The following is a 27,505-nucleotide window of genomic DNA, read 5'->3' as shown; positions in this document are numbered from 1 at the left end:
CTCACTGCTGCTGCAAGTGCCTGAGAACCCATGGAGAGCTGCAGCCCCAGCCTGTCCTAGATGGGCCATTTTGCACATCTCCACACAGCTATGTCCAGAGCTTATTGGCAGGCACTTGGGATTTTTTAGTACTATAAAGCTTGTCAAAGCAATGTGAACACTAGGATCCCCCTTCCTCATCAGGAGCTTGTGTTTCTTGATGCCAACAACCTGAAGACCTTTTGTGAAGAGATCACATATCACTGTCCTAGGAGTAATTGATAAATCCTGTGGTTGTGATAAACCCACTTGCCCTAGAGAGTGGAGCATCCCACACTGGAGTCCTTGGGAGCAATGTCCACACCTCTGCACCAGCTTGATGAAAACTGTGTCCACACTCACATGGTTCAGAGTTTTTGCTCTTCCCCATCCAGACTGGTTCCTATTTTGCTCCTGAATGCAGCACAAAATGTGGCCATACTGGCTGCTTGGGCCAGCAAGAACATGCCAGGGGGCAAATGCCATGCCAGGAGTCCACATGTTCCCTGCAAGTGGAGCAGACATCTTTGTGACAAAGCTTTGTCTCAGTTCCAGCTTCACTGGCTGCAGGCCAGATCTCTGCTATTTTCCAGGGACACTGTTCAGCAGCTCCTTAAACGGCACGGCTTTCCAGTTCGCTTGCAACCCACTTATCCCTGAGAACTGCTACCTGCCCATGCAGCAGCTGCAGGTCTGCCAGCCTGAACATCACCACTCACTCCCCGGGGCTAAATGAGGGCTGAGAAGTTCATTGTCTTCTTGCCAAGGAAAGATAGGAGACAGGCAGGAGGCACTGACCCCAGCACATCAGGAGAGCCTGCAGCACCACCCGGCTGGATGTGCTCCAGGAGTGAGCACATGCTTGGAGCCTGTCCAGAGCATCACACAGGCTGCCACTGCTCGGCCCTGGGCAGCAGCTCTCCCCACCTGCCACAGAGACCTCCTGTTGGATGCAGTCATGAAGGAAAACCTGCCTTTCCACCCGAGGGAGTCTCCTCTGTCACTAGGGCACAGAAGGGATGATGGACTGGAAGGGGAGTGTAGAGCTCACGTGGTAAAAACAGGCTCTGAAGAATATATTGACTCTTTACTTCAGAAAAATTAAAACAGGTTTTCACGCATTCAAAAGACAACGGAAACTCCAAGAGAGATCAGAAATGAGGCTATGCTGCAAAATCCTGCTGATAAGGTGTGCAGATGGACTCCATCAATAAACCCTGATGGAGACAACTGATAGCAAAAGACAATCCCTGCCCTGGAGCCAGCAGGGTCAGCACATCCCTTCCCATGTCAGAACACACACAGCCTCTCCAAAGGCAGCCTTTCCCCCAAGAAACCCAATATGTACTCAGGAACTGGGACAACTCCCCAGTCCTTTCATCTGCTGCAGTAACCAAGTAGCTGTGACCTGCCTATCTACCAAGATAATGGGCTCCAAGGTATCTCTATTGTAAGGGATTTATTAAAGACCACAGCAAGCACATTCCTCCCTGCAGGAAAAAATACCTTAATCTATTGCAAACCCTCCTGGCAAAGGCTCCTATTTAAACAGATCAGAGATACAAGTTTGTTCTGGTCTGGACAATGTTTGAAGTTTCTTTTCTAGCTAATGAACAGACTTGTTTATAATGAAAGGACAGAGGCCATCCAGTTTTCTAAACAACCTACTTCACGGTGCTCTGTTTTGCAGCATGTAGCTATGGCTAACCCACTGCATGGTCTCTGCTTCCTCCCTTATTTTTATCTGAAATATAAGGAAAGTCTCCTACTAAATAGAAAATCTCCAGTCTCTGTAAGTAGGCACAAGAGACAGGGGTCTTCAGCTACATACAATTGAAAGGCAAAGGAAACTGGTTTCCAGAACAATTCTCAAACTCAAATGCTTGTGATGTGCTTTCTTATCATGCTGGCTTACCTGACAGCATTGCAATCTTACCCTTAAGGAAGAGTTGTTTCTAAACAGAGATTTGTTTCTAAATAAAGGTCAGACAAGAAAAACACAGACAAGCACAGGCCTGGGTTCCTGCCACACGTCCCATCCCGCAAGGCACCAAAACCCCAGGGCAGACCCCACCATGCCTTTTTCCCTCTTTCCAAGGCTCGAGCGAGCTGCTCCTGGCAGGGGTGTCCCAGTGAACCGGGGTGTGATGGTGTGCCCAGCCACACAGACATTTCCAAAAGGAGCAGGTACCAGGGTTGGACTCACCCAAGCACTCCACGCCTGGGTCACCCCAGAAGAGCTCCTGGCACTCCCGGCAGGTCCGGCCTCCGAAACCCGGCATGCAGTGGCACTGCCCTGTGAACTGTCAAAGCCAAAAGGCAAACCCATCAGGAGACACGGGCCCCTCAGCAGCTCAGCCCTGCCCCAGAGCAGGGCCCGAGCCTCGGGCAGGCCCGTGCTCCCTCACCTCGTTGCAGGCGGGGCCCAGGGAGCGCGCGGGGTCGCAGTCGCACTGCTCGCAGCCGGTGCCGCTGGCCAGCCGCCACGTGTGGGGGGCACAGCGGTCACACGTCTGCCCCACCACGTTCGGCAGGCAGCGGCACTGCCCCGTGGCCGCCTCGCAGCGGCAGCTCTCCGAGCCCTCGCAGTCCTCCCGGACGGTGCCCAGGTAGTTGCAGACGCACTCTGTGAGGGAAAGAGCATAAAAAACATGGCACCTCCTTGTCAACCTGCCCCCTGCTACCAGCCTGCCCCGACTTCACATCTAGTTTATTCTCTGAGTCCACAGAGGTGTGGGCAGATGCTGGCACTTCCCAATGCCAGTGGCCAGGCCCGGCTGACCCAACACTGAATGACACCCAGCACTGCTCAAGAGCCCTCCTCATGTCCCACAGCTGGCCACCTCTACAGCTTCTGCCCCAGCACACAGAAGGCCACAGGAGACCCTCATTCAACCAGCCCAACCCTCCCTGCTCTTCTCCATTCCTCCCTCTGTACAAGCAAAGCCCAGGTGTGCCCAGCTCTCCTCAGTCAGCTATGGTGACAAATCTGCTTGAAGTGCTGAACTGGCCAACAGCGAGCTCACCTGCCCAGTGACCCGCCTGTCCTGCTGGGCTGTGCCTGATGCCACAGGAGAGGTGGCCTCCCCACCACCCATTTCAGCTTCCTATCACAGCCTTCATTCCCACTGCCCAACCACTCCTGCAGGGACCCTGTGTAAACAAAAGCCAAACCCTCCCCCCACCACCTTATCACTGGAGAAGATAGAAACATAGTCCAGTATCAAGAGGGTAAGAAGCCCCCCTCCTGCAAAATCCTCCCTCCTTTCAGCAAATGTAAATGCTGTCTCTGAGCTCCGTCTCAAAGGTAGAGCCAGGAGCTCCACCCAGCTGCAGGGCAGCTGCAGGCAACTCCAGCTGGAAGTAATAAGATTTTTCCTCCACCCCAAATGCTCCCAGGTAAAAAGCATTTAGCTGTCCACTGCTGCCCCTGACAAGGCTGGTGCTGGGGCAGCAGCTGTGTCTCACACTCACTTCTGCAGTCCTGCTGCAGGGCACTCCCGTAGTAGCCCTCTCTGCAGAGGTGGCAGTTTTCACCCTCGGTGTGATAGAGGCACTTCACGCATGCTCCGCTCCTCTTGTCGCAGGCCTCTGGGTCAGTGGTGTCGATGTTGTTGTTGCACTGGCACGGCTGGCAGGCGCCACCGACCTCATCGGGGCTCCCAAAGAAACCAGACGCACATTCATCACATCGACTGCCTGTTTGAACAAACAGGCACAGTGGGAATGGCCATCACGGCTCCCTGGTGCGCAGCCCGCGGTCAGCAGGGCAATACAGACCATCACTGCGGGGGCATTAACTGGATCATGTTTAAAGAAACAGAGACAGCACTTGGTGAGACCATGGCAACTTGGTGCAGAGCATGGATGGTACCACCCAGGGCACCAAGGCATGCTGCTCATCCCCTCGGTTCCAGTGCTGTCCTATCAACCATTTGCTCAGTAGCAGTCATCCCTCTGCTGCAGATGAGGTTCATGGTCATGCTGGCACCACCCACACAAACCACTCTGCCCTGGCACCTTCCAAGTGAGGCAACCCCCTGCCACAACCCACTGATGCTTGTGCTGTGGTCACATCTAACCCACATGAACATATCCTCTCCCTGAGAGGTTCAACCCAGCCAGCCACCCCTCCACAGTCCCACCAAGTACCTATGTATCCCACGCTACAGACACACACGACTTGCAGTGTGATTGGATCCTGGTAACAGCCACTGGCAAACTGGCGTCCACTCTCAGGGCCGTCAGGGCAAGGGCAGGGGCGGCAGTGGTCACCTGATCCCAGGATGGGGTCTCCATAGTAGCCAGCCTGGCACCTGCACAACAGAGTACACAGCATGCAGGGACTGCAGGCAAACACACTGCAGCCTTGCTGTAAATAATCTCACATTTTCTACCACTGCGAAGAAGCAAAGGGTAGAAACATCCTTATGGCTCTCCCTTACCACTCACACTCCTAGCAGCTGTGTCCACATACACAAATTTGCCTGGTTTACACCAGCATAGGAGCAGGACACCGAAGGTTGGACATCAGCTCTGCCACTGCAGAAGGCTTGCAATGACTCGCTAGAGGCCAGGGGTCCTGCAGCATGCTCTTGGTCACTTATGCAGACACAAGGCTGTGGGCAGGGAAGAGGGGACCCCCACTCCCAACAATCTCCAGGACCACCAGTGCTTCTCTGACTCCCTTGGCCCAGGGACTTGTGCTGTGGCTAAACACCTGCCTGAACAGCAGCACCAGAGAGGAACAGCTGAGCGGCTGCACCCACACTGCTGTGAGGAAGGAGAGGGGCCAGGGAAAGGGCCGTACCTCTCACAGTTGTGTCCGGCTGTGTGGTCCCGGCAGCTCAGGCACTCCCCGGTGTAGGGGTTGCAGTCGTCAGCGTGGCCATTGCAGTGGCAGGGCTGGCAGCTGGGGAAGCCCCAGAAGCTGGGCAGGCAGCGGTCGCACTGCCGCCCGTACACCCCAGGGAAGCAGTGGCACTGGCCCGTCTCCACGTCGCAGAAGGCGTTGTAAGAGCCTCGGACGTGGCACTCACACGCTGCAACAGAGTGGGAGAGGGGCTGAGTTTCCATGACAAGCCATAACCTCAGGGCCCCAATCACAGCACAGCCCAGAGCCAAGGGTTTAACATACGTCGGCATCCACTTGGCCCAAAGCCAAAGGTGCCAGGGGCACATCTGTCGCACTGTCTTCCAACAACATTGGGACGACACTGGCACTGTCCTCCATTGGGGTCACACACCGAACTCAGGGAGCCCTGCGGGTCACACTGGCATGCTGAGCAGAGAAAAACATTGGAGAAAGTGAGCACTGTGACACAGGACACATGAATCCCCTGCCTCATCCCATGTCTTCCCCATGCAAACTGCTCTGCCTGCAAGCGCCATCCAGCCCCCAGGCACAGTCTGCCCTACAAGTAGATGGTTACGTACATAATGCAGTCTCATGCAGTAGAGCAGAAATGCTGAATATTATGTTCTTGCAGACATCTGTCATGGGAGTTTTCACAACACTCCTGCTGTTTTCCAAACACCGGTATCTTTGGAAAGTTTCCCAAGCGCTGTTCGTGACCACGTCTTCGCCTGAGCCTCCCACTGTGAATATGTCCAGCGATTTGCAGTATGGCATGAGAACAAGCTACAAAACAATTTTACAACGATAAAGTGTCACTACTTATAAATAGCCTCCACCAAAATTGTGAAAATTTAATATCATCCCAGTTTCTAACTTTTTTTTTGCTAAAAAGCAAACAGCCAGACAGAATTTGGAAGAGAAATGACAGTATTTCTCTAGTTTTGGTGGAATGCTTTTGGTATCTGACAAATTCTTACCAAATCTACCAAATCCTATCAATTCTAAAGAAGAAGATTGACACTGACATTGATTTTCATGACCTACATGACACATATTACCCTCCCCAAAGAAACTATAGGTCCATGGACAGCTGCAGTTCTGCAAAATACCTCAAAAGCCCCTTAGCAGAAAAACAGCTCACATACTTTGAGGAACTTTTGAAGAAACCTATGCTGCATTACATTGTTCAGTTGAAATCTGACTTCAACTGTAAGGAGCAATGCTGCAAAATACCACTTTGAATTTACACAGACACATGCCAGGGGAAATGCAAACTTCCAGGCTTTTAAGAGCATCCCTGCAATAAATTCTGCTCACAGAGTCAATGAGTGTGTATGGGTTCTCAGTCTCCGTATCCACCGAGGAGTACTGGGGCAGCTCCAGGCGGATGGTGTAATTCAGCCCCTTCTCGAAGCACACGGGCCGCGGGAGAACAACGTATCTGAATGAGGAACAGGAAACAGTCCTTACTTCAAACGCACGGCACCATAAAGCCTTTCATGTGTCCCTATAGAGCAATCAAGATAACAGAAAGCAGCCAAGACCTGACAGAACAAAAGCTGCGACGTGAGAGAGGCGGTTTGGAGGCTTGTGGAAGTCAGAACCGGAAAAGGTTATCAGCAAGGTAAAGAGTCAAACCAGTGTTCACTCACGGGCTGTGCAAACATCTCCCCCTCCCTCTACTCAGTGAACAAACCGTATCAGAATATGAGAATAAACTTAAAAGATTTGAGTCTACAGACACACTACTAAATGTGGTTTTTATAATCCATTGGAAATTAATTTTCACCTACTTGCAGAGAGGTTACAGCAAACTAAAAATGTGACATTGCTGTACTTCAATTTTTAAATGTTCTATTTTTTCTCTCCTTTTGCCCATCCAGTTATACCAACCTGGATCCAGGTGACAGTGAGACCACTTGATTATCGTCATCAGGAACTGTGTTGCCACACCGACTGCCTGTGGGAATCTTGCCTGGGCGTGAGACACTGATCACAGCTTTTTCCCACTGATCAGGCAACTAGGGAAAAAAAAAGGCTCATCAGTATAAAGTAATAATCATAAACTCCTGGAAGCATCCAGAGCTCAGGCCAGGAAAAGCGTGAGCACAGACAGGGTGGTCAGGGTGCCTCAGGGAGGATGGGGCTACAGCTGCAGCATCAATGGGGCCTCTACCAGCTGCAGGTGTAGGTTGAGAGTAAGGAGCAGGTGGCCAGCAGCCCCATCTGCATCATGGCATCACCAGGGGGTTTTGTGACTCCCCTCACCTCTGGGTCCTGTATCTGAGTATTCACTACAATTGAATAGTTGCTGCCAACAGGCAAGGAGATGGAGGGATTTTTCTCTTTCCCTTCACTCTGCAAATTATCAAAGACATCTGCTTGCAAACTCTTGGCTGCAGGCATTCAACATCCAAGATGGGCAATTCGCTTCCTAAGGCACACTATGCCCATCTGATCTGGCCAATAACAAATTTATAATCTAATCTGCCCTGATGGGACTTGTCACTTTTTAACTTGCTCATTAAACATGTGCTGAAACAATGCAGCAGCGAAACAAACTCTACAGCAAACAGTACTAGAAATAGTCAACATCATTTTGGATTTTCACACATCTTAGACATTTAACTGAGCACCCGTCCTTCTCTTTGAGCCCTGATGACTCCTTAAGTGCCAGGCTCATGTCAGTTGTGCACCAGGACAGCCAGCACCTGCGGGGAGGCTCACAGACCCACCTGTGGCTCGTAGCGGATCAGAACATCATACTCCATGGAGTAGGGGATGTTGTCAATGTGGAACTCCAGGTACGCCCCCTCAGGGACCCTCACAAATCCTATGCCTGTCCATGACGGTGTGCGGTCCGGCGTGTACTGGCGCTCTATTATGCTCACTCCCTACAAAACAGGGAACAGATATTTCAGTACTGATCCAGTACATTTGCAAGTCCCATGGGAGTACATGAAGTGCGGGGTTCTGCTGATGGGTGACTTCTGGATTGCAGCATCCACTGCTGGCATCCCAGACAACACAAATTCTCTTTTAAATCCGTATGTGTGTATAGCATTGCCCTTACACTTAACAACATTACAAATGCAAGAGAGATAAAGCAAAACAAGACAGCACAACTCTTCATTTATTTCTCTGCTATGGTGCAGAATTAAATTTAAGAACTTGCTATGAGTAACTAATCCACCAGCTATGACATTTCATTCACCATACGTATTTCCACACTGTACTTGTAGCAGTAGGATTTACTGCAGTGGCACATCACTATTCCATTAACCATCCAAGCCTGAGTGCTAATTGCTCCCTGACTACACCAGGCTCTTTCAAACCAAACCGCTGCTCAAAATAACATTGGAAAAGTAGATCATGGCTTTAATGAGCAGGGTGTCACTAAAGAACAGAGATCCTAATCATTGATAGATATTTCCTAGCCAAATCAACACATGGTCACCCTTTTCAGTCTGAGGTGTCAGGTGTTTTATCTATTCTTTTTATATAAAGCAGAGGAAAAAGGTAACAGAAAATAGAAACATGGCACTCAAACTTCCTGTTTCAAATGTATCTGTATCCACAAATAGTTCTCTCCACAGAACAACATCCTGTGCATTCCTAAGGAAGCTGCTTCAGTAGAAAGGGATAAAATGCAAGGAAATGTCTACATATATACGTATCACTTCAGGATGTCCCCTCATGTATTCTCACACTCTTTGAAGAGCCTGGTTGTAAGTTATTAGCCTTTGGCTTTGCACAAAAATCAGAGCTACTCAGAAAGGGTGGCAGGCAGGATGTGAGCAAGGGCATGCAGCTGTAGGAGCACAGGGGCTTGGCACTGCCTGTCAATCCCTACAACTCTGTGCCACTGCATTTTCTTCTGTGCTGGGTCTCTATCTGTGAATTTTGAGTTTTATTCTATCATCAGATTTGTGAGAAAGCTTTTCAATATTGATGTTTTTAAAAATTGTTTGTTCTCAAGGTCTCAAAAGGCAAACCAGCAGCACATCCCCTTGCTCCGTTTGGCAGGGTGGATTTTTGTGCCGGGCTTCTCCATCCCTGAGTATTGGAAGAGCCTCAGGTACCACTTCTCCAGTTGGGCAGACACAAATGCACCAAAAACCCTGTGCCAGCTCACGTGCCCTCTGCTGTGGTACAACTCCTGCTCTGTGCTGCCTTCCATTTCTGCAGTTATATGAGAGCAAAAACTCCTCTGCCTTGGATGAAACTGCAAAGTGGCTGCATTTTGCTCAAAATAAATAAATTAGGGCACCAAGTACCCTGATCGTAGGCAGGCAAGGATCTGCTGCTTTACAGAAACCATTATTTCCATCTCCCTGTGTCCTTGCTGGAGGCAAAAGTGATTGATATAATCACCTAGCTGCTGTTAATGAATTGAAAGCAAGGCTGTGTGATGGGCAACAGAAAGAGCCAGAGACCCTGGCAAAACAAGCTAGAGGCAACCTCACTTACAAAAACACTTTTTTGCACAACCAATATGGTTTTAGTCATTGATAAAATATATGTTACTGATGTACAGAAACTATAAAAACTGCAGCAATGTGCTTAAATGTGTGCTTTGTTCACTCCCAGTGAAGTGGCACCAAAGAGAAGAGCCACTGTCTGTGTCGCACCTCTCTGGAGATAAGAGAAGAAGTGGATGTGGTGGGGCACAGAGAGGGATGGTGACAGAAAACTAACTGTACAGTCATGACCAAAAAAACAGGTTTAAAAAGAAAAATTACAATTCCTCCCTCCTCAATTACTCCATTATTTATTGATACTAAGATTGAAAAGCTACAGGTTAATGGTTTTCTGATACATTTCAGTTTTGTGTTTTCCACATTTTAATTGCAAAACATGCAGAGTACAAAAGACACTTCCAAGAGCCAACTGGTGGAACAACTTTCCCACAGCTCTCCAGACACCCCAGACCACTGAAACTGCTACTCACAGGACCCAAGTTGGCTTCCTCTGCCTCGTAGATGTAATGATCAAGTGAAATGAAGTAATAGCCAGGCTCCACCTGGTTGCACTGACGTCCAAACATGTGGGGCCGGCATTCACATTGGCCAGATTCACTTGAGCAGCTAAAATGGAAGAGCAATGAATTCACAACAGATCTTGGCTATGCTGAGACAGTGATGGAGCTATGACATTTTAAATGACACAGGAAGAGAAGCACTTCTGAACACAGCATACAGGAGAGGCTCTTGGGCTCTGCAGCTGGGCCACCTGCACTACTAACCCAGCAGCACAGTCACAGGTACAGACCTGGCTCAGCCCAACTATCACTCTCCAAAACAACATCCAGGCTCAGGCTGGAAGCAAGCATGGATCAGGAACATTTCCAGTAGGCAGTTTGCAAGTAGTTTCCTCTGTTTGGATGGCAAGAGAATTTCATGCTATGGATGCAGTGATTCCCTGGGACACAGGAGTTCTGGGGGCTTTACTTGCTATCAGACCTAGCCAACAGGCACATCTGCCCTGAAGCCAAGGGAAGCCTTTGGCTCCAAGCTTGCAAATCACACAGGCAGTGTATCTGTTTGTATGGTCTCAGGCAGAGCAAGAACATGCATGACCCTACATGCTCCAGGATGCTGAGCTGCTCTCACTTGCTAAAGCATCCAGACAGGTCACCATCAGCAGCTACACTGCGGGGAAAACCATCCCTGGCTGCTTTAGAGTGGGACAGGCACAACCAGTGACATGGGGCAGTCAGAGCCATCACCAGAAGGTCTGTCCAGAGTGACAAAGAGATTTCCCCTTCTTTCATAATGAGCCATTTTCTTTACTCAATACAGCTCTATCCCCAAACTGCCTTTGGCTGTGTTATTGTCCCTAGAGTCTGTCCTGCATCACAAAGAACCCTTGAGAACATTTTGCACACACCCAATCACACTTCTTGAAAGGAAGGTTTTTTGGTCCACCAAAATACACCCCTTTCTTTAAATCTGAGTGGGACTTAGAAACATTTTCTAAAGGTAAATGCCTCTGGTTTCCATGAACATTCTCCAGACTCCTCAAGCCTCCAGACAAAGAGTAATTTTTAACTTAAACTGGTTTTGAAGTTGCAGAGATTCTCTTAAATGTTCACTTTGAGATGCCAGAAGTGCCTTAGCTGTCCTAGAAGAGGAGCTGGGAATTATCCCCTCCGGGGAGGCAATAACTCCACCACCTGGGTTACACCACAGGGATGAATTCTGGGCGAGGCACAGCATCCCACACCCCAATCGGGAGCAATTCAGCAGCTGAGGAGAGGAGCCCCGAGGAGAGCAAAGCTCTCCCTTCCTGATGACGTGAGAGAGCGAAGTCAGGAGCCAGAGCTGGGCTTTGCGGTCCTCCTGCGGCTGGAGGAAAGCACAGCTGCTGCCTGCCCGTGCCAGGACGCTGCAGTCCCCTCCCCACACGCTTTTGCAATCTCCGGGCTCAGTGCATGGGAAACGGGCTGGGCCATGGCTGGGCTGTTACCCCACAGCCCTGGAAGCAGCTGTGCTGGGGGAGTCATGAGCTGTGTGGTGTAACCCATCTGTGCGCAGGGAGCAAGCACGGGGGAGTAAATAATCCCTAACATCCACACTCCTGTCTGCCAAGGGCTAATCATTCACTCGGGAGCAGACAGCAGAGACGGCACGTGGGACATTCCCACGGCAATCCCTGGTGCAGATGGGGTGTCTGTAGGCTGTGATGACCTATGGGAGACACACCAAGATGAGTCCCACACTCCCCCAGTGTGGTCCCATGGGCTTCAGTGGGAAACAGCTCTCTGACCCACTTGGGAAACTTCTGTGGCTTTAGACAAAAGCATGACATTTCAAAGGGTTTGTGGAAGAAAGGGGAGAGGGGGGAAAAAAAAAAACCAAAGAACATGCTGCTGTTGACAAGCCAGAGGTTGGACACACACCTAGCACACAGAGAACTGCTCTGGTCAGAGAAGCAGGCTGGCTACCCAGCACCCCACTGACAGGGCATCTAAGCTACGACTCTCCATGCTGATGCTGATGGATGCATATTCGAAACTTACAATTTTCTCTAAAAAATGTCCATCTCCCCAGTGGGCACTTCCAGGTCCACATCCTGCTCCATGCAGCACCACTGGGGCAACAGAGCAGTACCGTGCAGCTAGCATGCTACCCTTAGCACTGGTGGGCAGACAGATTGGCCAAAGGGTGATTTGGGAGCAAAGCAAGACCAGCATGTCCATGTCACTGCCCATGTCATGCCCGAGTCCTGCTTTCACCCTGTAACAGCAAGGCTTCGACATGGACCATACCCTGGGTTACAGCCAAGACAGAGCTTAATCCACACCTGGTTCCTACCATGACTGACAAAGGCAGAGCTACACTAAAAGCAGTTTTATATGTTCACTTGCACCAGTGGCACAAACAGAGGTTGCTCAGCACAGAAAAGACATTGATGCCCCTGCCACCTTTGCTGCAATCAAGATCTACCACCTTGTGAAGCAGCTGAAGCAGAAAGATGGGTATCAAACATCCTCCCCCAGAGCACATTGAGCCCTGGATGCTGTGGTTACAAAAACATGAGGCTGGGTGAGCGATTACAGGAGAGTAAGTGGGCTGAGACTCACTTGTTGTTCAGCGCTCCCCCCTGGTCGCAGTCGCAGGGCCGACATCCGTCCATGTCATTGCTCAGGCCCCAGTGCTCGGGCTGCAGGAGGAAACACCACCAGCACTGTAACCTGCTGCAGACTTAGCTCCATCTAACCCAAAGGAACAGCTTTAAAAACTCAGCACAAGCTGTCCCAGACTGCCCCACAACCTGCTCCCCTGGTTGTGGGTCTACCCCCACAAGCACCAACAGCACTTCCCTACCTGCTCTCCTCCCACCTTGCTGACCATTTCAAGGACAAGAGAGCCACATGGGGCAGTGGGTATTTGTGTAGGGCACTGCCCTTGCAGGGCTGCTACTCTGCAACTTGCTTGCTGGATAGACAGACAGACAGACTTGTTTGGTTTTTCCATGCAGTTCACTGCTAGATAAGATTTTCTCAGTGTTTGTACAAACACATCCAGTTATCTGACAGTGTGTTTCTATAACACTCCAGCATGCATAAACACTACATGGAAATGTATGTGTGTGAAATAATCCCTGCCTAAAATAATGGCCTGTTTAGGAAGCAATTTTTTTGGTAACACTACTTCCCTGACCATTTCACCCCAGCAAGGACTTCAGCAGAACTGCCCTAGATCCCTCATTTTCAGAGCAACCACAGGTATCCTAATGTCTCACTCCTTATGGTCTCAGGAATTAGACTGGATGCTCCTGTCTGCCTCGACATGCATCCCAGCTCCCCAAAACACAGCACACTTCATGGCTCCCGACATCTCAAGGTGCCTTCTACAGCCTGAATGCCAGGCATGGGCTAGCAGGCAGTCAGAGACAGTGGCCAGCACCTTGCTCCATGCTTCCCACACTCCAGCCTCCCTCACACCAGTTTCTCCCAATTGATTTTACGGTGAACTACTTGCCAGACATTGATTGCACTGCTTTCCTGTCACCAGACGCTTACAATAGCAGTTTCCTGTCTCCGAATCACAAGGATTGCCCCCAGGGTGGGTACCCAGAGGATTACATGCACAAGCTACATTGGGAAATACAAACAGGCAGGTCAAAAGCATATTAAAAATAGGCAGGTAAAAACCATATTTTAATGTATATATTTAAATTGAACACTGTCTAAAAATACGACTTCAGTATTTTAAACAGTGTTCAACTTAAGTCATATTTTAGACAGTGTTCAACTTAAATATATACATTAAAGTTTCCTCTGAATTCCCCATTACAGAAATTAATTTCGTTCTTTGCCCACCACCCATTCCAGTAAAACTTCCCTGGCCTAGAGACTCATAATTGAAAAGAAATAAGGAAGATTATGCCATTTCCACTGAATACACTAGAAGGATCAAATGGCGAACTGTATTTTAAGGGCTGGTGGACTCCAAGCTACATCAAATCTACAGTAATGTTTTTCCTTTAGCCAAAACATGAAAAAAGGAAAAAAAATCCATCCCATAAAACAATTTCTTCTGGCACTAACAGCTCCTCAAAGAGCTTTTGATCACACATAAAGGAACATATGTTTTTACTCACACTGACAGCCCGCTGGGTCATCAGCACTCAGGCCATAGAAACCTTCTTTGCAGAGGTCACAACGCTCCCCCTCGACAAATAATTTACAACGGCACTGTCCGGCAATGAGGCCGGTGGAGAAATCAGTGTAGCGGTCGCAGATCCCACCATTTTGGGAGCCAGCTGGGTCACAGTTGCAAGCTAAGAAGGAAGCATCACACATGTTTTATTAACTGCTACAAAATGAAAGGCCAAGTCTCACACGGAATTATTGAAATTCAACTGCTGTGTAGAAAGACTGTCACTCCTGCAAATATTAAACATGACATGGATTGGACACACAAGGACCAGGTAAATTCCCAGATTCTCAAAGAGAAAACAAAACCCCCCTCACGACCTCCAAGACAGCCACCTTTCCTGACGGATCCCAAGGCCATTCCCACCCTGTGGAGTGGGGCTGCACTTACGCTCACAGACGTCGGGGTCCCGCAGGTCTCTCTCGGGGTGCTGGAAGTAGAAGGGCTTGCACTGCTCGCAGTTGCGTCCCACGGTGTTGTGCTGGCAGTCGTCGCACACTCCCCCGCTGGTGTTCCCCGTCGTCATGTACACAGCCATGTCGAAGTGGCACTGGCTGGAGTGGCCATTGCAGTTGCACTCTGTGACAAAGACAGAAAGCAGAGTGAGAGTCCTGGGGGAAGTACAACTCTGCAGGAAAGACACACTGGTGCCTCCCGAAGAACATGAAGGGTTTTACACACAAGAATTTTACACAAGCCCAAGGAACAGCATGTAACGCTCACCCAGCTCTGCATTTTACTCCAACTCACTTTTGCATGCGTTACTGTTGCGACCTTCAGCAGGGCGCCAGGGTAAGTCATGGTAGAAATCCAAACACTGCTCACAGTTTAATCCTTTGGTATTATGTCTGCACATGCAGTGACCATGAACCTGTAATTGAAAAAAAAAAAAAAAGGAGGGAAATAAAAAGAATGTAAAAAAGAGTCGGTTATAAATTAAAAAGGAAAAAAAACCAAACCATTCTACAATGAATGCAAAACAAAGCTTGCACATAACAGACATATACTTTTGGAGACTTTAATCCATGTAACTGCATTTAGAAAAGGCAAAAAGGGCCATAGGAATGTCCTTCCCCTGCCCAGGTGTCCTCATACAAATTTGTCCTTCTTTCCTTACTGGAACTAGTGCCAGAATAAATGCTTTCAGAAATAAACAAGGAGAGCACAATTCCCCCCCAATAATCATAGAAGCCTCTTCGAACTAAAAGTTAGCTGTTTATTAGCTGTTAATTAGCTATTAACATGCATCTATTTACATCAGCAGGTCACTAGCCCAGTGTCCTCTTTCCAGCCCTGCCTTGGTTCTTACAGCAAAGATAACAGCCAGTTTGGATGGTGTTTATCCATCAGCCCCAGGCTTTGCCTTTGCCTTGTGTACAGAACAAGCAGCAAGCAGACCAAGAGTGGTTTTGTGACAGCTGCTGCCACTGGCACTACCAGCACTGTAGCCACAATGCTAAAGGCAAAGCTTGGGTGGAGACACTGACCAAACACAGGGCAGTGGAGCATACATGGCTCGACAGCATCCTGCAGCCCTGGACAGCCCACACAACCCTCCCACATGCTTCCACATCTCCAACCAGTTAATAATTCACCCATTAACAGGGTGCTAGTATGGCTTGTCATGCAAAAACCATGGGGAAAAGCAGACCCCAGAAGGGATGTGGCACTTGTACAGCAGCATACCATGGAGGCAATCAGGGTTTCCCTTCAGGGCCTGTGTTTATTAGAGCTACAGCCTTGATTTTTCAGCTGGTAACGACTAATACAAACACAGGTTATGTTTGATTCACAAGTGTTTCAGCCTTTGATACCTCTATTCCACTTCAATTTTAAGGTAACCAAGTCAACTCATACATCAGTCTCTGACCTAATAAGGTTATACTCCCTTTCTTCATTCCTACCTTTCAGTTTCATCAGCTCTGTAACATAACCAGAAAAGGAATGTTAAAACACTTATCACCTGATCTGAGATACATGTTTGATTAGTACCAATAATGACAGATGTGTTTGCCAAGGAGGAATAATTACAACAGTTTTGTTGTTTGAAAATCAAGCGCGCAGAGGTGAGGGACAGAGTATCATCTTCACATTTGTGTTCAAATCACTTAAAAGAGGCATAGACAAGAAGAGTTTTATGCAGAAGAGTGTGAATATTTACCATTCCTTCCACTTCCTCATCCAAGCCCTCCACGGGTGCGCACTCGCTGGCGTGTCCGTAGCAGAAGCAGTTCCCACGGACCACCATGTCGTAGATGGCATAGTAGTACTTCTCTCGGATCTCCATCCTGGAGTCCAAGAGGTTATCTCCCAGCGTGTGCAGCTTGACAAATTTGACTCTCAGATTTGTGATCTTCAATAGGTCTGCAGGGGATACACACAAAATACCTAATCAGCAAGCCTGTTTTGGAGTTATTTACCAGATATTTTGAATGGGAGGAAGCCAGGAGTGACTTCCTAAGCATGCTTCCCATGGGCAGATTAGATCAGATTTAATTTCAGCACCTACACATCACTCCCCAAATAAAAAAAAAAAAAAGAAATTACATTATTTTATTACAAGTTGATAACTGTATAAGTAAGTTTAAACATAATTTAAAATACATAATTTAAAATAATGGTCTATTTTATTATAGACATGCACAGGCACATACACAGATGTTAAAGGCAAGGAGAAAAGCACTACCTAAAAGACACTGGTTCTTTGGGGTTTTAAAATATAAGATGGGTAAGGACTTGATGTCAAGAAACTGCTGCCAAGAGGACCAGGAGCCATTAGAGTTATGAGACTTTTGGAAAAAGTCTTAGCTGGAAACAAAGACAAATAATTCTTCTGTTGTACACGTCCAACCTTCCTAGGAAATGTAATTAGTTACATTTTGTGGAAAGAAGTAATACCCCATCACTGACCAAATACAAAGAATTTCTTGAGGGATAATCCATGGGAATACAATATTGCAGTAATTAATACCATCCACATGTCTACTTTGATATTGTGAATCCTATGTAATTCCTTATAGCCTTGAACTAGGCTTGACAAAGCACTTCAAGCCCATGAAAGCAGTTTCTCCTTTAAAATGTTGAGTAAAGAAAAAAAACAATATTAAACGCATAGCAACGAGCAGACACTCCTCTACTTCACATATTTCCTTTTGCTCCAGCTAGCTTTACACTGAAGGACATGAACCCAACCTGAGAATGCATATTAAATCAGAGGTCAGGTTAAGGCCAAGCACTGCAGTTCCCTCAGGCCAAACACCCCCCAAGGTTTCTCTTAAAGCCACACTGAGCAACAGATCCCTCAAGTATTGCCATGACCATGCACGAACACTACAGCAAGTTGTGGTTTATGACCACATCTGAGTGGCCCAGCCATGCAGTGCTACCATGGCCAACTGTTCCAAAGTCACAACTTTGTTCTGAAAAATAAAACAAATTTTAGCTAGACATGCACAATGAAATAAGTACCTTTGCAGCTCTCCTCATTTGCTTTCTGAATACTGTACAATTACAGGATTAAATTCCAAGGCTTCTCTTGGCAACTGCAGGTATTTTGGGGAAAGGGGGTCTTTAATGAAAATAAATCCCTATCAATTAAGAAAAGGACCAAATCCAAGGAAGTGTGCAAGAGCAATCCCTTGAGTTCACAACACTGATCTTTATTTCCCTGCACATCACTGTCTGAGTCAGGAAAAAGAGCCATATACAAAGGTATTCATATGACTTCAAAACTGCTACTGGGGCTAATGCATGACTTGCTAGTGGATTACTTGTTCTTGTAAGCAAGTAAGGTACTGAAATGCTCCCAAATCAGCCTGAAAGGCAACTGCATACATACTCTGAATCCTTGGACTGTATGGATCTTCAATTCGAAAAGCAGGATCTAGAACACGATATATTACCTGGATGAAAAATCAAACAATGAAAGATTCAGCTTCAAAAATAAGAGAATCTGATTTTGTAAGGAAAAAGTCCACACAATAAACATATTAGAAAAATTGTCTCTGACCTCTCCCTCTGTTGAAGGTTCAATGTCAGAGTATCGGGAATCACAGATTATATCATCCACTTTCTTCATGGGTCCAGTTGAAATCCCAGGAAATGAGCTCTCACAGTCATATGCAAAATATCTGTAAACGTGCCAAGTCTGTCCAAAGTCAGACGATCTTTCAATCAACATTGCAGCAGGACGGAATGTCTAACAGTAAGAAAAACAAGAGATTTCTTTTGGTTAATTATTATTTGCATTTACATTAAATCTTATTAGTGTGAGCAATCCACATGTCTGGATTTTAATCTCTCTCCCTGCACCAACTATTTTTCATATGTGGAAATATTGGAAATACTTTTCTGATGATATTCCACTTTCTTCTCAGAGGCAGATACATGAAATAACACTCATCAAACCATAGACTACTACCCATCTTCAAAAGACAGCACTCAGTGGCCAAGGGCTTAAACATACTTAAACAAGAAAACTTCCAAGTTTTCTTCATTCCAAACCCTTTCTGAAAAGTGGGGGTTAAAGTAGAGCTTTACAGAGACAAAAAGATTTTTCCCCACAGCTTGTGGAAAGCAGCAGAGCCTTCTTCCTTGCTGTACCTCTTTGCCTGATCTTTTACAAAGGACCTAATGGGCCTCCTCTGCTGCTGCAGGGAGCAGGAGGCCACTGCCAGTGCTTCCCACCCAGCTCTGGCACCCAAAGTTACTGCTGAGCAGGAACCTCTGAAGCTCAGAGAAGCACCAGCATTTCCTTTGTCTGACCACACGACCTTTTGCAGTTCAGTGCCAGCTGTCCTCTGTGCTGCCTTAAGAAAACCTTCTTTATGGAGACTGAGAGTTTCGGCTTCATCCACTCATGCTCCATTTGACTGCCCCAGTCCCCAGTGACTCTCCTCCAGCTGGCCTTGCCCAGACTCTGGCAGGCTGCATTTGCTTCACACACACCAGTGTCCTACTTACCTACATGTATCCAACTCTAGAAAAACAAACTAATGAAGTTTTGAAAAAAAAAAAATAATCCCTCTGACCTATATAAAATCATGTTTTCATTTTTGTGATGACTTTCAAAAACCAGGCATTTATTTAACCCTGGCTTGTACCTACCAAGAAATGGCAACAATCTCTTCCTTAGTTTTATGTATTCAGTGGAGTACCTCCCAGAGCCAAGCACAAAAGCATTTCAGTCACAGCTGGAAAGAAATTTTCTCTCTGCTTCCTGCCTGAAAATATCACCCAACTTAGAAACTAGTATCTCACCCAACAAAAAAATTTAGCAACCCAGAAGTAAGGCTGCTCAACTGTTTACCACACAAAGTCCACAAGGCATCATTAAACTATCTTTCCCCTGCAGTCTTCCTCCTGACAGCAGACCAAGGGGTACAATGGCTGCAGTGTCAGGATTTTTTGGGGGTCCCTCACTGCTGGCTTCAGTAGAAATGACCACCTTCCACCTCAGCCACCACCTTAAGTCACAGGGAGAAACCCTTGTTGATGCCACAGGAAAGAGGAACCAGCTGTCCTAGAAAGCTGATGCGTAAAAATTGAGAGATTAATTTATCCACATGGGAAGAACATTTTGGATGTACAGGACGTAAGCTACCATTCCAAAACATCTGTTCGTAAAAAAACAAAGACACTTTGTGCACAGATGTTCCTTCTTCCTGAAGACCTTTCCATTTGCCAAATGAAAACTTGATACCATGGCCAACTTTTTTCAGGAAAAAAACCCTTGCTGCTACATGACTTAGCTAACAATCTTCTAGAATACAACCACCAGAGACACACCAACACAAAGCCCAGCTTCAGCATGACACCTTCTGCAGCCTCACTGGAATTCAAAGACAAATCAGAACTCTGCCTTTCTGCATGACTTCAGCACTGGTTAATGGTTGGCAGCTCTGAAAAATTCAGACCAAACAGTTCAGACAAAGCCCAAATACCAAATAGATGTGAAAGACTATCAGACCTCTCATTTCCTCATGTTTTAGGGGTAAGGCTGTGGCTTCCTTACCTTGAAGGTCATAATGAGATGAGTGAAATGAAACTCAGCCTCCAGGTCCAGCTGGATAGTCACGTTTTCCAAACCTGCAGGGGCAGAGAAAAGAAGGTGTTCAGCAAGCAAGTACACCTGCCAGACTCTACCTCTAAATTTTGCCAAAGCTCTTCACTCTGTTGGCATGAGACTATTTTCTTTACCACTTGGTTCTGATGTGGAAAAGAAATATGATGGTTTAATGTGTGCCTGAGGTAAAGGGGGAGACACCAAGAACCCGCTGAAGAGCATCACGCATGGGATTCCTGCGCGCGATCAGCACCGAACGCGCCACAAGGAAGGAGCCCCAGCACAGAGCATGAGCTGCAGTGCTATTTGAGGCAGGGGTGTGCCTGGCATCGCTGCACTTGGGCAAGCATGGGCCCACCACAAGCTGGGTCTTGGCACCAAAGCCCCCAGCCCAGCTGGGGATGCTGAGCCCAGATGTGTGTGGTGGCTCAGGCTGCTCTCCCACACCCCAGCCTCTTTGGCAGCAGCACAGGCTTCTGCAGCCCTAACAGCCCCAGTCTCACTGATGTCTGGGGGGGCCATTCCCCACCATTTTTCACTCACTCTGGACTCTCCTGTCCACAAAAACAGCTCCTTTATAACCTGGTTTTGAGACACTCCTAAAGCAACTATCACAGCCCTGCTTTGCAGTTCCAAGGGTTAAGAAAATGGTGAAAGGTGAGGAAAAAGGTTTTCCAAACTGCTGTAACCAAACCTGTGGTCAAGGACTCTACACAGAAAGGAAGAAAAACAGCCAGAAATATTATTTTGCCTCGTGAAAAGAGCTCTCAAAACAGCTGGATACTAATTATACTGTACTTAGAAATAAAAAATAAAATCAAGATTTACAGAGAGGAGAAAGGGTAAGAAACGAAAATAATACAACAATAAGGCACTTAAATTTTTGACCAGCTGTAACCTTCTGTGAAGCATGCAGCAATGGTCCCTTATGCTGTACGCCTGAAAACATGAATTGGACAGAAAGAATCATTTGTTTTTTATTGTTGAAGGACATTTTCATGACCTTATGAGCTAAGAAACTTTTCTGTGTGAATGCTGCCAAGCCTGTTGCAAAAAACATGAATTATCTGGAATGCTGGAAGAGAACTGCTGGCTGCAAGCAGTTGATCTAAATGGTTAAAAAGGATTTAGTAAAAATCTTTCTTTAACAGGCAGCAAAACTGTTACAAATATTACTTTTTTTTTTCTCATATACAATAAGGCAGCTGCTGCCAATGCATTTGCAGAAATCCCACCCTGTCCAGCTGGCTTTAAGGTTTCAGGGTAGGACTGCTTTTGAGAAACCCTTGCTGCCTTGTTTTGTGTATGAAGGCATGCCAAAAGCATAACCAGAAAAGTAAAACAGGCGGAGGAAGGATTGAAAGAAAAAACAAAAACCCCACCAAACTAATATGCAATTTTTGTTTTTAACAAGCTGCCTTGTTTTTGCTGTTCATTTTCTTGTTTGGCAAATGGTACAGAAACTCAGGGAGGTTAGGAGGGATAAGGCAGCACATAGGGTAAGAGCTATCCCTGGCTTTACTGTCCTGGGGTAGGAAAAGGCAATTGGAGGTGTGCCGGCAGGGCAAGAGCCAGCTCTGCGCCCAAACCCCCTCCTTCCGCAGCCCCCAGCCCGCGGCGTGGGGAAGCCCTGGGATATTTACTCCTGGAAGGCTGCTCTGCTCTTGCTGCCCAAATATGAGGAAGATCTGAGGCCAGTGTGGGAAACTCATCTCTTTAGGAAAGGATTCTTGCAGAGTGCTTGGACGGCTGTTTCCAACACTCCTGGAGGACTCCAGGGGTTTTGTTACAGATTAAGGACTGCTCCAGGGCACACAAAAGCAGCCAGTTTTACTCATCGCTCCTCACACAGCATGACCCTTCACAGGGCAGTAACCAGCAGGCCAGAGATAAGAGCAAACCCACAGGTACCCTTAAACAAAAGGAGGGAAAACAGCTCCCAGCCCCGGAAATTGCCCCGGCCAAACCGCATACCATTTTCCGACTGCCACCAGAGCTTCAGGCGATTGGGATCGAACGTGGTGACGACATTTTCAATGCGATGACTGTCGGGATTGAGAGTATCGTGGAAGGGATCCTCCGAATCACATATGAAACATTTTTTGTCCTCCTGAAACAACACGATAATCAGCATTACTGATTTTATCCATGGGGCAATAGTTGCTTCCTGCAGATAAGAGTATTTTCCATCCATATCACATTCCACTCATTTTGCCTGCAGGAGTCATCAAAGATTGTTTTTTGTTGAAATGCTAAGTGTTTTTTACCTCGATGAATTAATGCAAATTGCCAAATGGAAAATATGCCAGGAATTCCATAAACTTCATTTTTATGGGAAGCATGCTTTCAATGAAAATTGCAGTTTCAGGAAATCTCTTCCAGTGCACGTATTCTCCAGTGGAATTCAAAACCAATGGCAACATCTACAGAAAATTGCTGAATTGCTTCTGTAAAAATGCACACGTGCAAAACTGCATCTTAGCAACTTGTGAGAAATAACCCTGGCTTTTGGAAGCTGGCTTGGAGATGCAAGCTGCCTGCATTAGGGATACCTCCCGTGGGGCTCAGAGCACATCAAGGGGCCCTCAGCGATTTAGCCCCTTTCTCTGAATTCAGCTTGTCCAACTCCTACCCAAACCTTGCATCTTCAGCTGGTATTGCAACCTCAAACTGTGTACATAAAGTCAATTTGCACACACTACAAGGTCTGCCAAAGCAAAACCAGCTCAGAACAAGTCTGGGATATGCTGCTTGGGAAAGCTGGAAGCTTCTTTGGGGACAAAACCCCATCATGGCTATTACTACCAAGAGTGCTATTTTTGCATTGTCCTTCTGCTTAAAACCACCACTTTCTGACTGCAAGGTAGGGTGCAAACTGAACCAAAAAGGAGGGTTCCTGCCCAGACCAACAGGAGAGGGCAGAAGATGGAGAGGAGCTCATTGGATGGCAGTGAAGGAGCCCCAACACACCAACAACTCATCCCTGCCAAAAGCTACACAGGCATCATTCCTCCAGCACGTTTATGGAGACAAATGCCAAGAATGTGACAGCTGGCAGGTCTGCACCACACAGGCTTTCCATTTCACCAGTTCTGGCTTCAGTGGCTCCTCCCAAGCTCAGGGCTTCACCTCCCACGAGCCCTCGAACACTCCGCCAGCAGAAAGAATGGCAAGAGCAGGGGTCCCAGGAAGACAATCCCTGCTGTCTGCTCCAGGCTTCCTTCCCCCTGCACTTCATGCCACAACTTGCTCCTTTTCTCTGACCAAAACTGAATCCTAGAATACCTAATTCCACCAAGCACTCAGTGCAGCCACGCCTCATGTTACTAAGAGGATAATGGCAACTCCCATGATTTCTTCAATACCACACACTGCAGTTCAGAATAACCAGGGACATCCCAAATGGGAGATCAGGAATATGGACACACGAGAACTTCTGAAGTGATGCTTTTTACAACGGCACTTCAATATTTTTTGAGACAAGAAAATGTAACAAAGCGCCTTTGTTATTTTGTTCTACCAGAGATGTTTATGTTGTTGAAGTCAATCCCAGCACACACAGAAAATGTTCAGTGAAGCTAAATCCCACGTCAAATAAAGTATTAACGCTATTAAACAGAACTTATACAGTAAAACAAAAGGTGGGGAAAGGATGAAGGGGGACTTGGTAACTTCAGGGCACAAATGAGTCAAGTGTTACAGCCTCTCCTGCTTCCTGCGGTTTTCCTTCCAAGTGCCAGAATCCGGCCCTATTGTCTCCACAGTAATTCGTCCGGAGATTATCCCTTTACTTTCAGTTCAACAGAGTTCCACGTATAACTGATAGTTTATTCTTCTCCACCATCCCTTCTCTCTCAGATATTTTAAGTTTGGTGAGCTGGTTCTGGCTTTAAAAAGCAGCAGCTCACCAGATGTGCTGAGACAACTTCATTTGCATCCTTTCACTCCGAGACCATACACACGTAATTGCATTACGGGGACTGTGGACAAAACACTGCCGAGCCCTACAGCCCACTCTCCTTTAGGAAGCTGTCTAGACGGCTCCGAGCGAGCCGGGAAATAAAGCATTAATTGAACTTACTGCGGCACATTCTCCCTTATTGGCCTCGATCAGGAAAGCGGGGTCGGATCCGAAAGCCGCGGGGGATTCCCTGGACCCAGGGTGAGGGGTCCCGCACAGGGCACGATGCTGCTCCACCGGGCACCGCTGCCCGCGCTTCCCACCCGCGGGCGGCGGCTCGTCCCGTCCCCCCGGCCCGGGGCTGCCCGCCGGCGTGCACCCCGCGCAGCCCCCGCACCCCGCGCAGCCCCTGCATCCCGCGCAGCCCCCGCGCAGCAGGCGATGCCGCCCCAGAGCCGGCAGCGAGCGCGGTGCCCGGGAGCGCTGTCCGCCCGCGCCCGGCGCTCACCTGGAGGTGGCTGACGATGCAGTAGGGCTCGGGCTGGCGGAGGCCGCAGGTGGAGGAGGCGGAGAGGCGGGCGGCGCGGCCGATGAGCAGGTCACCGGTGGCGGGGTAGCAGCTGCCCTCGGCGCAGCCATAGCTGTACTCGGGCTCCTGTGCCGCCGCGGGCCACAGCGCTGCGCGGCCGCGGAGGGAGAGAGGGGGACAGAGGGTGAGAGAGGGAAGCGGGAGCGCGGCAGGGCTGGGCGCCCCGAGCCGCCCCGGCGGGCGCTGCCGAGGCGCGCCCAGCCCGCCGCGCCCCGACGGCGGCCGGAGCGGAGCGGAGCGGAGCGGGATTACCTCGGCAGCAGCAGCAGAGGTACAGCTGGAGGCGGCCCATGGCGGGCGGCAGGACGGGACGGGACCGGACGGGACAGGACACGACGGGACGGGACGCGGCTGCCCCTCCACGCGCCGCCGAAAGCCGCTGCTCCGGCCGCTCCACGCAGGCGCCGCCGCTCCCGACCGCGGCCCCGCGCCGCCGGGTGCCCCCGGCCCTCCTCCTCCTCCTCCGCCCCTCCGCATCCGCGGGGCCGGGCCGAGCCCCTCCCGCCCGGCCCCTCGCCGGGGCAGGGAGCGCAGCCGTCGAGGAAGGGCAGCCCGGTCGGGGTGGGAGGCAAGGCGAGGTCTTGTCCGGCTGTGGCCAGGGAGCCCCGAGCGGGACACCGGGGACTCCAGCCCCCCGGCCCGCAGACTGTGCTCTCTCCAGCGTCGGGAGCGGGCTCTGAGCAGGGTGCCACAATCGGAAGGGGGTGGCGGATAGGTGCAGTCGGGTGCCCCCCGTCCCTGTCGGTGGAGAAACAATGAAGGAATGGGGTTGTTGACCTAATCCTGCCTTCTGCCGCTAGTGTGGATGAAGCCGGGCCTTTGTGAGGAAAGGATGGATGGATGGATGGATGGATGGATGGATGGATGGATGGATGGACGGACAGTGGTGCATACTTGTGTGGTAAGGCCCAAAACCCAGCAAAGAACCATGGGGTTGACAACTGTCCCACGCAAGGCTCAGTAGCCCCACTCTGCCTGGTGCTGCGGTGCCAGCACACGTGGCTCTGGAGTGCCATTGCTGGGGATGGTGGCTGTGCTGCCAGGTCTGGCTCTGGCACAGGCAGAGAGGCGCAGCTAGCCTACAGCAGCCACTGGCAGGCTGTGTCACCTTCCCTGGGAGCACAGGGCTCTGTTGCCTTCCCTGGGGCACTGGGGCTGCTGCAAGGAATGAATGGCTGTGCTGGAGCTGCCCCTGCGCCCCAGCCTCCCACATCAATGCCCTGGCCTCTGCTGGGGAACTTGGGGGCTTCATTGGCTGGTGGCAGAGTTCCCTCAGCACCCAGGGAAAGTGTTTAGTGTTAAATAAATGGCTAGGAGTCTGTATAAAAGATGGACGTGGCTGGGACAAATGCCTGGGTTTATATACCCAGGTTTTGCTTGCACACGTGTAACACGTGTACTTGTGTAAATCTTTAGCAGGTACCAGTGCCCCCCAAGAACACTTTGCCCTCACTATTTGCAGTGCCAGAATGAAAACACACCATGGTCTGTCTGGCCCAGCAAACCCTGCCGAGGTAGGTAAATATGTTCATTCTCATTTTACAGATGGATAAGCAGAAACAGAGAGATACCAAGTGACTTGCCCTAAAGGTTAAACACTAGGTTTGAAACATAACCCAAGACTCTGGATTAAAGAACTTGTGAAGCTGTTTCATTAAAGATATCCATAAAATTAAATCATTCTATAGTGACAGGGCAGGAATTGTAATATTCTAAACTTCTTCTCCCATGTGATCTTCTAAATTCAGAAAACAAATTCAGTTTCGTAACCCTGTTGTATTTTCTAAGCTTCAATAAAACAAACATTTTTGGCCCCCCACTAACAGAAAATGTTTTACTTTGCTGCTGGTAGAGCCTCCTCTGGCCCACGGCAGATGGGCAGCAGCATCACCCCGTGTGCAACTGTTCCATTGCCACTGGACTTTTTCTGTCCCATATTTTTCCGACTTTGAAGTTTTTTCTTTTTTTTTTTCTTTCCCCCCGCCCCCAGTTTCATAGCCTTGTAGAAGTCCTGTCCTTCCCTATGGGCTTCTTTGTGCCTTGGCACAGAGAGCATGAAAACGTGCTTTGTTCCAGCCTGGGGGTGACCCTGCCGTGCGACATCAGGGGTTGAGCTGGAGCTTAAGCCACAGCCTGGGGTGGCCACCATCACCCAGAACTGTGGTGCTCTTTCAGACATTACAGAAACCACCACGCTCTGTGTGTGAGAAATTAGGAACAGGGGACTTGTGTCTCTCCCTCTCTGCAGTGCTCGTGACAAACAGTGAGTGGGGGTATTTTAATTTGATTCTTCAAATGATGAAAAATCAGTTTTGTACCCTGTCCTTGTGGTTGATGAACCACCTTTACCGCCCTGGAGTGTCCGTGTTTGTGCAAGGGTGGAAGTCTCAAAAAACAAAATGTCACAATTTGACCTCAGTGGGACCCACTTGATCACCCATGTTCTTATTAAAACACTGTGGTCAAATGCCTGGTAGACAGAGCTGATGATGTGATTTTGATTAAATATATTTTTGATTCTATGTCTTTGGTTGTGTTATTTGCATTTTGATTAATGCCATTAAAGTAAAAATGCTCCGCAGCAGGAAACTTATTTCAATTCTTTTTCAAGAAACAGTTTTCTGAAGCTATTTCTGCCCACAAGGAGGAGGTCCAGGGGGAACGACAAATAGGTATTTTTTTATCTAGAGACAGTATTTTCCCCACCAATTAATTTTGAAAAAATACTTTGAAAGTTTTTGCGTCACTTCCAATGGGAAATGCTGCACAGTTGTAAACTTCAGAAGCTGTCACAGGATGGATTTGGAGTTCTGTGGCCACTGGTCCCATCGGATCTGCTTCCTTTGTGTCTGAGCATGCTTGGAGGCAGGGAGGGGAGGTTAGACTCTGTGTTGAATTTCTTGTTCCTGCT

General features: G+C 48.5%; 1 protein-coding gene across 1 annotated transcript in view; it reads right to left on the bottom strand.

The window, feature by feature from the left end:
• LAMB1 (laminin subunit beta 1) overlaps nucleotides 1-25,062 on the bottom strand; it is a 42,429-nt gene extending 17,367 nt beyond the window's left edge. Inside the window, exons 1-23 of the mRNA XM_041474589.1 lie at nucleotides 24,847-25,062; nucleotides 24,514-24,683; nucleotides 22,079-22,214; nucleotides 20,054-20,127; nucleotides 18,050-18,238; nucleotides 17,879-17,942; nucleotides 16,202-16,404; nucleotides 14,791-14,911; nucleotides 14,431-14,619; nucleotides 13,985-14,164; nucleotides 13,363-13,475; nucleotides 12,462-12,541; nucleotides 9,828-9,963; nucleotides 7,612-7,770; nucleotides 6,770-6,897; nucleotides 6,194-6,317; nucleotides 5,455-5,659; nucleotides 5,156-5,299; nucleotides 4,829-5,060; nucleotides 4,171-4,334; nucleotides 3,493-3,717; nucleotides 2,427-2,644; nucleotides 2,225-2,321 (exon numbers count right to left, since the gene is read on the bottom strand). Coding sequence (XP_041330523.1) covers nucleotides 2,225-2,321; nucleotides 2,427-2,644; nucleotides 3,493-3,717; nucleotides 4,171-4,334; nucleotides 4,829-5,060; nucleotides 5,156-5,299; nucleotides 5,455-5,659; nucleotides 6,194-6,317; nucleotides 6,770-6,897; nucleotides 7,612-7,770; nucleotides 9,828-9,963; nucleotides 12,462-12,541; nucleotides 13,363-13,475; nucleotides 13,985-14,164; nucleotides 14,431-14,619; nucleotides 14,791-14,911; nucleotides 16,202-16,404; nucleotides 17,879-17,942; nucleotides 18,050-18,238; nucleotides 20,054-20,127; nucleotides 22,079-22,214; nucleotides 24,514-24,683; nucleotides 24,847-24,886 — 3,391 coding nt within the window. The 5' untranslated portion in view covers nucleotides 24,887-25,062. The remainder of the gene's footprint in view (nucleotides 1-2,224; nucleotides 2,322-2,426; nucleotides 2,645-3,492; nucleotides 3,718-4,170; nucleotides 4,335-4,828; nucleotides 5,061-5,155; nucleotides 5,300-5,454; nucleotides 5,660-6,193; nucleotides 6,318-6,769; nucleotides 6,898-7,611; nucleotides 7,771-9,827; nucleotides 9,964-12,461; nucleotides 12,542-13,362; nucleotides 13,476-13,984; nucleotides 14,165-14,430; nucleotides 14,620-14,790; nucleotides 14,912-16,201; nucleotides 16,405-17,878; nucleotides 17,943-18,049; nucleotides 18,239-20,053; nucleotides 20,128-22,078; nucleotides 22,215-24,513; nucleotides 24,684-24,846) is intronic.
• Between the last annotated feature and the right edge of the window lie 2,443 nt (nucleotides 25,063-27,505).

This window comes from Pyrgilauda ruficollis, unplaced genomic scaffold, assembly GCF_017590135.1.
Source record: "Pyrgilauda ruficollis isolate IOZ18807 unplaced genomic scaffold, ASM1759013v1 scaffold33, whole genome shotgun sequence".
Classification (NCBI taxonomy): Eukaryota; Metazoa; Chordata; class Aves; order Passeriformes; family Passeridae; genus Pyrgilauda; species Pyrgilauda ruficollis.
This window is presented reverse-complemented; position numbering and strand designations above follow the sequence as displayed.